The sequence below is a fragment of the Cajanus cajan genome, chromosome 7 (genome assembly GCF_000230855.2).
Source record: "Cajanus cajan strain Asha chromosome 7, NIPB_CcT2T_4, whole genome shotgun sequence".
In the NCBI taxonomy this organism is placed as follows: domain Eukaryota; kingdom Viridiplantae; phylum Streptophyta; class Magnoliopsida; order Fabales; family Fabaceae; genus Cajanus; species Cajanus cajan.
Genome location: NC_138523.1, coordinates 36,145,152 through 36,158,916, shown reverse-complemented (window position 1 = coordinate 36,158,916; position 13,765 = coordinate 36,145,152). Strand labels below are relative to the sequence as shown.

At 35.4% G+C, this 13,765-nt stretch overlaps 1 protein-coding gene across 4 annotated transcripts; it reads right to left on the bottom strand.

Moving 5' to 3' along the window:
- Nucleotides 1–3,155: 3,155 nt before the first annotated feature.
- LOC145949532 (uncharacterized) lies at nucleotides 3,156–12,932 on the bottom strand. 4 transcript variants are annotated; one of them, XM_083059555.1, is made up of 4 exons: nucleotides 12,158–12,932; nucleotides 11,708–11,938; nucleotides 11,409–11,598; nucleotides 3,156–4,630 (listed from the first exon to the last, which is right to left on the bottom strand). In XM_083059555.1, the coding sequence occupies exons 2-4, from the start codon at nucleotides 11,753–11,755 to the stop codon at nucleotides 4,503–4,505; spliced, it is 366 nt and encodes a 121-aa protein (XP_082915681.1). In that variant the 5' UTR covers nucleotides 11,756–11,938; nucleotides 12,158–12,932; the 3' UTR covers nucleotides 3,156–4,502. The 4 variants fall into 4 exon arrangements, with proteins under 4 accessions (XP_082915681.1, XP_082915679.1, XP_082915680.1 ...); XM_083059553.1 differs by lacking the exon at nucleotides 3,156–4,630 and adding an exon at nucleotides 6,271–11,252; XM_083059554.1 differs by lacking the exon at nucleotides 3,156–4,630 and having other exon boundaries at nucleotides 6,271–11,598.
- Between the last annotated feature and the right edge of the window lie 833 nt (nucleotides 12,933–13,765).

Genomic DNA, 13,765 nt, shown 5'->3' with positions numbered 1-13,765 from the left:
GTGAGATAACTAGATACTTGTAAATTTAATTAAATCCAATTTTAAATCTATCAATTAATTAAATCATAATTAATTATTAAATTAAATTATATTTTATTTAATTACTTGCTCTATATGTGCAACCCTATAGGTTTTCATTTAATACATTTTATGTTTCTCACTCCTTTATTGATGTTGTGATCTTGATAATCAAAAATCTACTTCTGAGCTATGTGTCTTTCTTGGAAAAACTAAATTTCATGGTGGTCTAAGAAGCAACAAATAGTTGCTTATTCTAGTACCGAGGAGAATATTACAATCTTGCAAGTGCTGTAGCTGAGTTATTTTTGCTTCAATCATTACTCTCTAAATTAGCATTCCCTTTGTCACTCCCAAAATACTTTGTGACAATCAAAGTACAATGGTGTTTGTTCATAATCTTATCTTTCAAGCACGGACAAAGCATACGAAAATTGATCTGTGAAATAGTATTTTTATAATATAATGTTTTATAAGACAACAACTGAATATTATGGAATTGAAATGAGTATATTTAGAATGAAACAATGAAAGTCTCAACAACACAGATTTAAAGAAATGAAACAGCAACTATTGAATAACAGAACGTTCATCAGCAACCACGGTAATGCAGAACCTGATCAGAATGGTGAGAAGAAAGATCAGAAATAGCTAGAGAATGAATAAAGAGCATCAGAGAGAATTGAGAAAATCATACCACACACACGTCCTCTCACTGCACAAAGTCCTTCCATAAAGCATTCTCTCTCCGTTGCCTCACGCTTTTCCTAAGGCCCTTAACTTGCAGATGACTTGCCACGTGGCTTTTCTGCATAACAACCTGTCCCTCCTTGTCTCTCTCTTCAACATTTTCTGCGCACGTTAGAATACTCCCTCCATCAAAAGCGACCTTGTCCTCAAGGTTGAAATGCGGAAATGACTCACGAATTTCTTTAACATCCTCCCAGGTTGCAGAAGAAGGCCCCAAAGAATCCCATTGAATTAACACCTGTGGAATTGATTTGGAATGACGCATGATTATGCGAAAATCCAAAATCGAAAAAGGTTGCACTGAAGGACCAAACTCAGTTGTAGTGAGTGGCAAGGGTAAATACTGTTTAGAAGGACTTCCAACAAATTTCTTAAGTAAAGAAATATGGAACACTGGGTACGAGCTAAATTCGGTAATTTAAGTTTATAAGCTATCTCTCCCACCTTGGCAATCACCTCAAAAGGTCCAAAATAACGCATACTTAATTTTTGAACTTTTCTCAAAACCACCGAATGTTGTCTATATGGCTGCAAATTCACAAGGACCCAATCTCCAATCTCAAAATGCAAATCTCTACATCTTTTATCAGCTTGGGATTTCATGTATTGTTGAGCCTTAAACAAATTCGATTTCAATTGCTGCAACAAAACATCACATTTACGCAGCAACTCTTGAACTGAAACAGGATCTGTGACATTGGTTTCATATCGCAAAATTGATGGGGGATCTTTACCATACAAAGCCTTGAAGGGTGACATTCGAATACTCTGATGCAACGAAGAATTATACTAGAATTGTGCCCATGGAAGCATTGAGCACCACCCTTTTGGATTATCAAAGACAAAACACCAAAGATACATCTCAAGAGTCTTGTTCAAATTTTCTGTTTGGCCGTCTGATTGTGGATGATATGAAGAACTCATGGCTAAGGTAGTTCCCTGAGCTTTGAACAAATGCTTCCAAAAAGAACTGATAAATATTCGATCACCATCAGAGACAATTGATTTGGGCACCCCATACAACGTAATAATATTATTAATAAAAGTATCAGTAACGACTTTACTGGTATAGGCAGTTTTTAATGGAATAAAATGCCCAAACCTAGAGAGTCGATCCACCACCACCATAATAGTAGAAAATCCATTGGAAATTGGAAGATTTGTGGTGAAATCTAATGAGGTCATCCCATACATGTTGCGGAATGGGTAACGGCTGTAACAACCTCGCCGGTAATGCCTGCTCCACTTTCGCTTGTTGACATACTTGGCATTCTCGAATGAATTTCCTGACTTGTTGTCTCATGCCTAGCCAGAAAAATTGAGAAGCAATGCGAGCCATAGTCTTAGATAATCCAGAATGACCACCAATTTTGGAGGCATGAAATTCACATAGGATTTGATTAATCAATTCAGTATTAGCTGGTAACATCACTCTGCCTTTCCAAAACAATACACCATCTTTAATTGCATACTCTTGTAATGGAAGTTTAGCTACTACACATTGGTCATACAACTTCTTTAACTGAGCATCCTCCTGAGTTAATTCAACAACCTTGTGTAACCATTGATTACATGGAATGGATAAGGCCATCATAAAGCTACGAGATAGAGCATTAGCATGGATATTCTCCTTCCCTGGTTTGTATTGGATTTTAAAATCAAAACCCAAAAATTTAGGTAACCATTGTTGTTGCTCTGGAGTTTGAAGCCTCTGTTCTAAAAGTTCTTTGAGACTTTGCTGATCGGTTTTAATGAGAAATTTGTGGCCAAGTAGGTATTGACGAAACTTTGCCAAAGCCTCCGTTATAGCATAAAACTCGCGTGTATACGTTGATTGTTTCTGCATGCACATAGATAACTTCTTTAAGAAGTATGCAATTGGATGATTTCCTTGACTTAAAACTGCTCCAATTCCAACTCTTGAAGCATCGATTTCTAAAATAAATGGCTCTGAAAAGTTAGGAATAGCCAAAACGGGAGCTGTCATAAGAGCTTGCTTCAAATTAGAAAAAGCTTCAGAAGATGCTTCTGTACAAAAAAAAAGCATTCTTTTTCAACAAATCTGTTAATGGTGTAGCCAACTGAGCATATCCTTTCACGAAACGACGATAATACCCAGATAAACCAAGAAAGCCACGCAACTGCTTCAAATTCGTTGGTTGAGGCCAAGCTCGAATGGAATCGATCTTAGATGTATCCATGGCTACCCCACGACTAGAAAGAGTATGACCTAAGTACTCAATTTCTTTGACCCTGAATGAACACTTTGAAAAATGCGCATACAACTGATGTTGTTGTAGAAGGCGCAGTACCACTTCCAAATGATATATGTGATCATTCCATGAAGAACTCTATATGAGGATGTCATCAAAGAAAACAAGAACAAACTTCCTCAATATATCTTTGAAAATAACATTCATAAGAGCTTGAAACATGGCTGGAGCATTCGTAAAGCCGAAGGGCATGACTAACCACTCGAAATTTCCATGATGCGTACGGAAAGCAGTCTTGTGTTTGTCTTCAGGTTTTAATAGAACTTGATGGTAACTTGAACGTAGATCCAGCTTCGAAAAGAAGGAAGCACCGAATAAATCATCAATTAATTTGTCCACTGTGGGTATGGGAAAACTATCTTTGATAGTTATAGCATTAAGAGCACAATAGTCGGTACATACACGCCAAGAACCATCCTTCTTTTTAACAAGGATAATGGGAGAAGAAAAATGACTCTTGCTGAGTTGAATAATTCCTGCTTTGAGCATATCATCGACTAACTTCTCTATTTCTTCTTTTTGGCTGTGAGGATAACGATACGATGATGGCAAAGCTAGGAGAAGTGAAAGTTGAACCACTCCTTGACTTCACCAAGTGTAGGATCTTCTTCTTGGAGATTTGGACCGAATGGATTGAGCTTGCTTGAATGAAGAACACGGAGTAAGAAGCCTAGGCTAGAGAAGGAAGTATCCTAGCTTGAAGGCTCAAAGGATTGCTCACTTCAAAAGGTAGGAACTAAGGTAATTTTCCTAAGGTTTGAAGGAAATATCTCTCGGTGACTCTTGAGGAAATTTGGCTGAAAATGTTCAGAAAATTTCATATATTCAAAAGTGAGTACAATGAAGGAAAGAATCACTTAAGTAAGCACGGATTTGAATGGCATTGGCGCCTAGACTAGGCTACACAAATTGGCGCCTAAAGTTTGAATTCAAATTTGAAATTTGAATTCAAATTTAGGTGTACATGTGCTTGGCCGTGAGTTTAGGTGTTCCCATGCATTTAGGTAATTTAGATAGCATTTAGGGTTGATTTAAGCAAGCACATGTTCAGCCACTAGTGGTGGAAAACATGTGACTTAAATGCAACTTAAATGACCACCAAATTAAATCTAATTTAACCTAATCCATCTACTTAAGTAATCCTTGAATTTTCCTATTCTAATGGCCTAAATACAATGGCCAATCAAATACAATGGAAAGGAAAAATTACAAGAATGAAAATGAGCCCAATATTGGGTACTAAAAGCCCAAAGGCCCATGAAGCCCAAAACTAGGCCCAACAAGCCTAAAGCCCAAAAATGCTACTATATGTGGTCCAAAATACAAGACCAAAATATATGGAAACTATACTAATAAAACATAAAAAGAATGATCATATCAAGATAGGCCTATGAGAAGCTTGACTTGGGCCTTCCAAGCCCATCGGGCCCATTGGGCCTTGACTGGCCCAAACCTCCATGCCTAGCCCACTCCTCTTGGATCTTTTAGGTTGTCACCTCTTGCCTTCCTAAGCATGATTCCATCATCTCCTCCCTCTTGAAAAGGATTTGTCCTCAAATCTCGAGGATGTATGGAATAAAAATTATCACCTACATACACAAAATGCCAAGTATAAGAGGTAAAATGTTCATGATAAGAAAATGGATTATAGATCCTAAGAGGAGTCCTTCTATCTAGCCTAAGAAAGAAAAATAAACTATCAAAATTAGACTCCCTAAAAGTAGAAATAGGATCCTCTTCTAAGTATAACCTAGAATGAAATCCTAAAAATGTAATGACACTATGGTTAATGCAATGAAAAGAGTGATTCTTAAAACCTACAACATATTGCCTAAAGTACCCTAAATGGTAACCTAGGCTTGTCCTAGAATATAAAGAAAAGATTACTAGAAAACGTCCTAAACAATTTTGGATTTGATTGTTTATTGGATACTTATAATCATATAAGCTAGATTTGTCTTGTAGGGAAGGAATTATATTAAGTTCAAAAGAGTAAGATCTTCCCATAAGAGCAAACATAGAATATAGATTATTAAAAGTTGTATCCACCAAACAATGTAAACCAAAAATTGGGTGCTTTAATAAGACCACAGAAATAATTCCTCCCTTGTGCACCTCCAAGGAAGTAGTATAAGGAGTAAAGCTAGAAATAGTCCACTCCTTCTTCACTATATCTCGAAGTTGAAAATTCTTTGCTTGAAATTTATTTTGTTCCTCATTCTCAACTTTAAGATTAGTGGCAGTATTAGGATAAGAGTCAAGACTTTTATGAATAAAGAGAGTTCTTTTCAAGGCTTGTTTGGTAATAAAATAACTCTCCTTGGTCACAAATGCTTTAGTGGAGTCCCCTTCATCCACACTCTTCCCTAGTAATTTATTTTCTTTTCTTTCTTTATTTCTTTTTCTTTTCATTTGTTTATGATCCTCAAACACTTGGAGTGGTGATAAAGGATTAAAAACAATTTCCTTATTTTTATGAGTGAATGTTATTTTGTTAGTGAGGCCATCATGTATAGTTTGTTTATCAAATTGCCATGGCCTACCTAGAAAAATATGACAAGCTTCCATAGGGATCACATCACATAAAACTTTATCTTTATAATCCCCTATAGAAAACTTCACCTTCACTTGTTGATTTACCTCCAATTCCTCACCTTCATTGAGCCAATGAAGTTTATAAGGTTGAGGGTGAGGAATAGTGGTAAGGGCTAACTTGTTAACCAACCTTGTACTACAAAAATTAGAGCATGATCCACTATCAACAATGAGAGAACAAGTTCTTTTAGAAACTAAACATCTTGTGTGAAAGATGTTCTCTCTTTGTGATAGTGAAGTGGGACAAGGTTGACTTCCAAGAAGCCTTTTGACCATAAGAAGATCACCATCAACAGGATATAGCTTTTCTATTTCATGATCACTAGTTTGCTCTTCACTCTCACTAGAAGAGGAAGATGATGAAGACTTTTCACTATAAATGTCTTTAGCCCTTAAGATCATGGTCTTTTTGGTGGGGCATTGAGAGGCAATGTGGCCTCTTCCTTGACACTTAAAACATTTGATCTCACTCGTCTTCGAACTAGTGTGTGAGGTGACCTTTTTATTTTCCTCATCTTTGTCAAGTTCTTGAGTTTTAGAGGGGTTTTCTTTAGCAAAATTTTTAAATGAACTTCCTTCCCTCTTGTGTTCTTCCTTGTTATAAGACTTAGAGTTGGTATTCTTAAAAGATTTTCTAAGAAATTGTTGCTCAACCCTTATACAAAGTTGGACCAAGTCATCAAGGTCCCTATAAGGGAGTAATTCAACTCTATCTCTTATATCAAAGTTGAAACCACTCAAGAATCTTGCAATTGTTAATCTTTCTTCCTCCCTTATTCCAGCCCTTATTAGATACAACTCCATCTTTTGTCTATACTCCTCCACACTCATGTTCTTTTGTTGGAGTCTTTGGAGCTTATCCATAAGCTCCCTACTATAATAAGAAGGTATGTGTTTTCTTCTCATAGTACTCTTCAAATCATTCCAATAAGCTATAGGAGGGTCATTATGAAGTCGCCTTTCTCTAACCAAGGTTGTCCACCAATACATAGCTTGTCCTTGGAAAGCTAAGGTGGCCAAGGGAACTTTTCTTTCCTCACCTACTTGATGACAAGTGAATATTTGCTCCACTTTCATTTCCCAATCCAAGTAGGCATCCACATCTTCTTTTCCATGAAAGTAAGGGAGATCAACCCTTGATTCCCTAACTTTGGGTTCCTTAATGACTCTCTAGGTATGGGTTGGTAATATTCATCTATATTCAAACTACCCACATCCTCTTGGCTTGTGGAGCCATTGGAACTCTTAGTGGAACTCTTTTGACTTTTTCTCTTTTGAAGTTTTTCCAAAAGTTTTTCTTCTTGTTGCTTAATTTTGTTTATCTCTTCCTCAAGAGCAATAAGTTGTACTTCTCTTTCAATCTTTTCTCTTTCTTTTTGAAGTACCTCTTGTTGTCTCCATAGTTTTAGTGCCTCAACCTCCTTAACAATTCTAGAAAAACTTTTAGGAGATTCAAGATCACTATCACTTTGAGAAATATGACTCATGATTAAGCAATAAGAAGTTTATATGCTATGCAAAAGAAACAAAGTATTTTTGATATTTTCTAGGAACAAAAATAACACTTGGAAGTCTAAGTGTACAAATTGCACTATCAAGGGAGGTGAGCTACTAAGAGCCACTTAATAACCAAGCCTTTTCAAGTGAAAATCACTAAACTCCCTTGTGGTATTTTCAATTCCACAAAAATTTTCACAAATTTTTTTATGTTGAATGCTTTTCACAATTGTTTTTGAAGCTATCTAAACGTGAACAAGTAATTCTACACAATGATAGTCGAATTAGGACAGTAAAGTAAACAATTTAAAGAACAAACAACTCAATGGAAGAAAGATAAATCAACTAGTCGTTTTGCCCTAAGTGAAAGCTTGAAACATATGAAATTTCCAAGCCACTTCCACTAGTACTACACGTGAGTAAGCTACCAAGGGTTAGATATACCTGACCAGCTTCTTAATACTCCCTCCAAGCTTTACAAATTGATTTAAAAATACAAGAGAAATTGCAAAAATTTAAACTACACTAGAAAAAAATTTGTGACAGCTTTAGTGACCAATTAGTGACGGATTTGCTGTCCAAATTTTCTAACACTTGTTTAAGTGTTCCAATCCGCCACTAATCCTTGATTTTGCTTGCTCCTGGACCCTGCACAAATAACACAACAATGTGATGAATGTAGGCTGCTCACAAGGTTAATGGAATGATCATTCTTGTGAAGGTAGGTTTAGGAAATTTTGGTCACTAAATTAGGTCAAATTTTAAAGTCTTTTGTGTCCAATTCTTTTCCTACTTTTTGTTGAGTCAATGTTTGGTCCTTAAGCAAGGATTTGAGGCCACTTCCAGCACAGAATTTTTAGTCAAAGAAAACAAGACAAGCAACAAAAGCACAATTTAACAAGTTTATACCAAAAATTGAAGAATAAAGTGTTTAAGACAAGACTCAAAGATAGCCAAAAATAAAAGCTGAAAAATAAGACTCCAAAGAAAGTTAGCACTCAATTAGGAAGGTTCCTAGATAGGCACTAGAGTAGATTAACAAAACAAAAAAAATTTGGAAGTGATTGAACAAGTAGAAACAAACTAGTAGTCCAAGTAAATTTGTGGAATCAAGTGTATTTTCTTTAAGTTGTTCTTCTCAGCTTTTACTTGTTCATACTTATATATATATATATTTTAATTCTTTTCTTTTTCTGAATTCAAATGCATACTCTAGAGAAGATACTTGCCTTTTGATTTCAAATTTTTCACAAATCCAAAGTATAGAAACCAGAACTACTAGATTGAAAGATTTCAAGTGAAAATTGATGAACTAGTGCACTAGTTTTAAGCTTTAGATTGGATTCTTTTGTTCTCTTTTTTTTAACTATTTTGAATGATAATGCTCTGTATTTCTCTGTTTTTCAGCCACCAAACTTTTAAAAATTTGAATCCAAAACAAATAGTGCACTAGAAGTAAGATGAATCACTTAAAATTTTCAAGTTACACAAAGTTGTTTCAAGAATATTATGGAAAGTGATTTGAAAACTTAAGTACACAAAGGAAACCTAATACTAAGAAATTTGCTAGAACTAATAGCAAATTATGAACTCAAATAGGTAAAACAAAAGCACATATAGGTAGGCACAAAGATTATAAGCAAAACCGTAACCAATAGTAGACAAACACAACACAAAAGAAAATTAGGTTAAACAAGCTATTCTAGGAATTATCAACATATAAGGAACTACACATAACTTTCTAAGACAAAACAAAGGATTCAAAAATAAAACTAATGCAATGTAATGAAGTCCAATCACGAACACATGCTAAGGAATGGAGAATACTCAAGCAAAAACAAAACGCACAAGCAAATAGGACCTAAATGTGTTGATTGTGAAATGAAACTCAAAATACAATCAACAAATGGATCTATGGATAAAATGTTTTCAAGAATTAATAGATCTGAAAAGAAACTCAAAACATTACAAACAAGAACACCAAAGACACAAAACAAACGGTACAAAACTCAAGAACACTTATCTCCAATGAAGAACCTTGCTCTTGATACCAAAACTGATGGCAAAGCTAGGAGAAGTGAAAGTTGAACCACTCCTTGACTTCACCAAGTGTAGGATCTTCTTCTTGGAGATTTGGACCGAATGGATTGAGCTTGCTTGAATGAAGAACACGAAGTAAGAAGCCTAGGCTAGAGAAGGAAGTATCCTAGCTTGAAGGCTCAAAGGATTGCCCACTTCAAAAGGTAGGAACTAAGGTAATTTTCCTAAGGTTTGAAGGCAATATCTCTCGGTGACTCTTGAGGAAATTTGGCTGAAAATGTTCAGAAAATTTCATATATTCAAAAGTGAGTACAATGAGGGAATGAATCACTTAAGTAAGCACGGATTTGAATGGCATTGGCGCCTAGACTAGGCTACACAAATTGGCGCCTAAAGTTTGAATTCAAATTTGAAATTTGAATTCAAATTTAGGTGCACATGTGCTTGGCCGTGAGTTTAGGTGTTCCCATGCATTTAGGTTTAATTTAGATAGCATTTAGGGTTGATTAAGCAAGCACGTGTTCAGCCACTAGTGGTGGAAAACATGTGACTTAAATGCAACTTAAATGACCACCAAATTAAATCTAATTTAACCTAATCCATCTACTTAAGTAATCCTTGAATTTTCCTATTCTAATGGCCTAAATACAATGGTCAATCAAATACAATGAAAAGGAAAAATTACAAGAATGAAAATGATCCCAATATTGGGTACCAAAAGCCCAAAGGCCCATGAAGCCCAAAACTAGGCCCAACAAGCCTAAAGCCCAAAAATGCTACTATATGTGGTCCAAAATACAAGACCAAAATATATGGAAACTATACTAATAAAACATAAAAAGAATGATCATATCAAGATAGGCCTATGAGAAGCTTGACTTGGGCCTTCCAAGCCCATCGGGCCCATTGGGCCTTGACTGGCCCAAACCTCCATGCCTAGCCCACTCCTCTTGGATCTTTTAGGTTGTCACCTCTTGCCTTCCTAAGCATGATTCCATCATACGGTTTCACCTTGATTGGTCCAGTACCATCCATTAAGGGAATCGAATGATCTTGTGCCTGGGAAGGAGGTAAAGAAGTCGGTGTATCAAACATAGTAACATAATTATGCAAGAGCAAGGCCAATTCGGGCTCCATATCAACAGGCAACTCTGGTAAAGGCATGTTTGGTGGAGTGGAATCCACCATCTACATTGTATACACTTCAGCTATTGAATGAGTATTAACCATATGACAAATATGATGCAAATGAGCTTGCACAGGAACATGGTCTACTTCACCTTGTAAAGTAACAAATGTAGCATTATATAAAAACTTCAGATTCAACGTAGCATAATCAGCCACATGAGGCCCCAAAGTCTTCAACCAATTCGCACCCAATATAAGATCTGCGCTTGAAATAGGAAGAAGATAGATGGGTAACTGAAACATATTACCTTGAGCCTGAATAGTCAAGTTCTGAACCAAGCCTTCCGCTATCATATAATTACCATTGCCCACCATCACCCTGAATGTCAGAGCTGGCTCAATTGGAAGTTTTAAGAACTTTGCAATACGAGGTTGCAAAAAATTGTCCGAACTACCACCATCAATCAACATCGAAATAGGTAACGTATCAACATAAGCTAAGAATCTGATGGTGCCCACACCGATGCCCCCTTTTAGAGCATTAAGTGACAAATGATGATTATCAACAGTGGTTTCCTCAAATATGATTGACTGACCAGTGTCAGAAGAAGAAGGTTCTTCCTCATTGCTTGTTTCATCTAATTGCAAAAACATGAACTGCCTGTTCAAACATTTATGGTTGAACGTAATCTTGTCATCAAAAAAGTAACATAATCCCTTCTCCCTACGAATTTGCATCTCTGCTACACATTTTTTTAACAATTGAATCTTTTAATGGTGGTGTGTTAGGAGTTGGAAGTAATGGTGGAAGTGAAGATTTGAGTATGGATTTAGAGTTGGGCTGAGAAACATTACTGGAAATGGAAGCAACATGGGAATAACGTTGAATAGGCACAGTACTAGACTTCGACGTCGGTAAGTATCTCTCCTCATACAATTTGGCCAACGTAACTGCTTTCAACAAAGAGGTTGGGGATTGAGCAACGACGTCACGACGAATTTCAGTATGAAGACCACTCAAAAAGCAATTTAGCAAAGCATCAGCTTGTAACCCAGATGATCTATTCGCAAGTGACATAAATTTGAGGTAATAATCAGAAACAGTACCCGTTTGTTGTAATTTGAAAAGCTCCGTCATCGGACAATCAAATGGAGAAGACCCAAACTGCGACTCCAGTGCGGTTGTCAACTCCGCCCATGTCTTCACCGCTGAAAGACGTTGCAACATTTGAAACCATGGTATGACATCCTTATCGAAGTGAATTGCAGCAATATCCACTCGATCAGCATCTAGTGTCTGGTGATAATCGAAAAAAATTTCAGCCTTAAAAATCCACTCCAACACCGAAGAATGGCCATCAAAATGCGAAAAACCAGGGAAATATCTTTAACGTGGAACACATTACGTAATGGAGTGCCTCCACAGTTCGAGTTGGTCGACGGAGAGCCACCATTAAACTGAGGTTACGAATGTGTTTGCAGGAGTCGGTCCAAAGATTGTTGGATCAAGTCCATACGAGATTGTGCTTCATTTTGGACTTGTTTAGTATGAGCGCGTTGTTAATGATCTTGAAGCTCCAAGAAATCCATCAACTTCTTGATATTCGCCGCTTGACCACGAATTTCAGTTTGCAATTCTGTCAAACGAGTGTTCTCAGCCATGGCGTCAATGAAAGCACCAATGAAACAGTATTTTTATAATATAATGTTTTATAAGACAGCAACTGAATATTATCGAATTGAAATGAGTATATTCAGAATGAAACAACGAAAGTCTCAACAACACAGATTTAAAGAAATGAAACAGCAACTATTGAATAACATAACGTTCGTAAGCAGCCACGACAATGCAGAACCTGATCAGAATGGTGAGAAGAAAGATCAGAAATAGCCAGAGAATGAATAGAGAGCATCAGAGAGAATTGAGAAAATCATACCACACGCACGTCCTCTCACTGCACAAAGTCCTTCCATAAAGCATTCTCTCTTCGTTGCCTGACGCTTTTCCTAAGGCCCTCAGCTTGCGGATCACTTGCCACTTGGCTTTTTTGCATAACACCTTTCTCTCCTTGTCTCTCTCTTCAACATTTTCTGCGCACGTTACAATCTGCTTTTTGTTTGTAACTAAGTCTTGACTTATTATAGATTACAAGTTCAACATATATTCTTGTACTTGATTGGTGTGTTGATATTCTCACAAAAGCTCTATATCTCCGACACATTTTATTTCTCTACGATCCAAGCCTGGAGTGTGTGATCCCCAAGCCTCATACTCTCCCTCTACTTGAGGGGAGGATATAGGTGTATGATATATAGATGGTGCATGATATGTAGATACCACATGTCATGCATGCATGTTGTATAAGTTGTTAACCTTAGGTAGCTAAACATGTCTTAAATGGTGTAGGTTAGTCATCTTACTTGTACGAATATAAATACCTTTTGTTATCAAAATGTAATGGGAAAAAAATTATTTAGTTGAAACCAACAATATTCAGTTACAATATTTTCTCTCTCTCTCTGTCTGTTTTTTTTTTTTTTTTTATTCTCTCAATCCTCTTCATTTTCTAATATTATCAATAAATGAGGGGAAAAAACATTACATGAGAGAAAAAGATCATTAAACGAGAAAGGTAAAACTACATATAAAGGAGAATTAAGAAAAAAGGCATCAGGAAGTGAGAAGTAATTTTAAAAATAAAAAATAAAAAAAATAGGTGAGTAACATTAGCAATACACCGTGTATCGTCAATTGAGATACTATTTTGATGTAAAGCATGGAATATATTGTACTGTGACAAGGAATTTGAAAATTTAAAATAAATGGAGTCAATAATTAATCATGTGGTTATATTTAAGATAATTAATTATTTCTTGAAATCATGTAATGCAACAACAGTTATCTAAAAATATTATTAGGGGTCAAACTGAAAAAAAAAAATCAATAGCACATTAAAATGCTAAAGCAATACTTTCTTTACGTTTAAGATTTATACACAAAAATAAAGAAAATAATTGATATTTTAATTTTTTAAAATATTTATTACTTAATTTTCCGTTATACCTTTTAGATGATTAAAGAATAAATAAGTACATTAAAAATGAATAAATACATATTAATTATCAAAAGTAAAAATAAAAAAATTAATAAATTATTAATTTTAAAAAATGATAATGAAAAAAATAATAATATTAAAGCAATTATAAATAAAAAAACAGAGGAAGTAATTATTTTGTAACAATTATTTTTTTCTAACTCAATATTTATTTTAAATCTTTGAAAATATTTATCAATAAATATGAGTTATCTAGTATCCATTCTACATTGAAATTAGCGTAATATGTGAATGCATCAGCAATTCACTGATTTTTTTTTTTCTTCTCTTCATCACTATTTTTCACCTCGTCGCTATTGAATTTTTTTCTCAAATAATATTTTTAAAAAAAAAAATTACCAAAAAAAC

Excerpts from the sequence above, each read along its gene's own strand:
- LOC145949532 (XM_083059552.1), bottom strand. The coding sequence starts at position 11,039 with ATGCAAATTCGTAGGGAGAAGGGATTATGTTACTTTTTTGATGACAAG.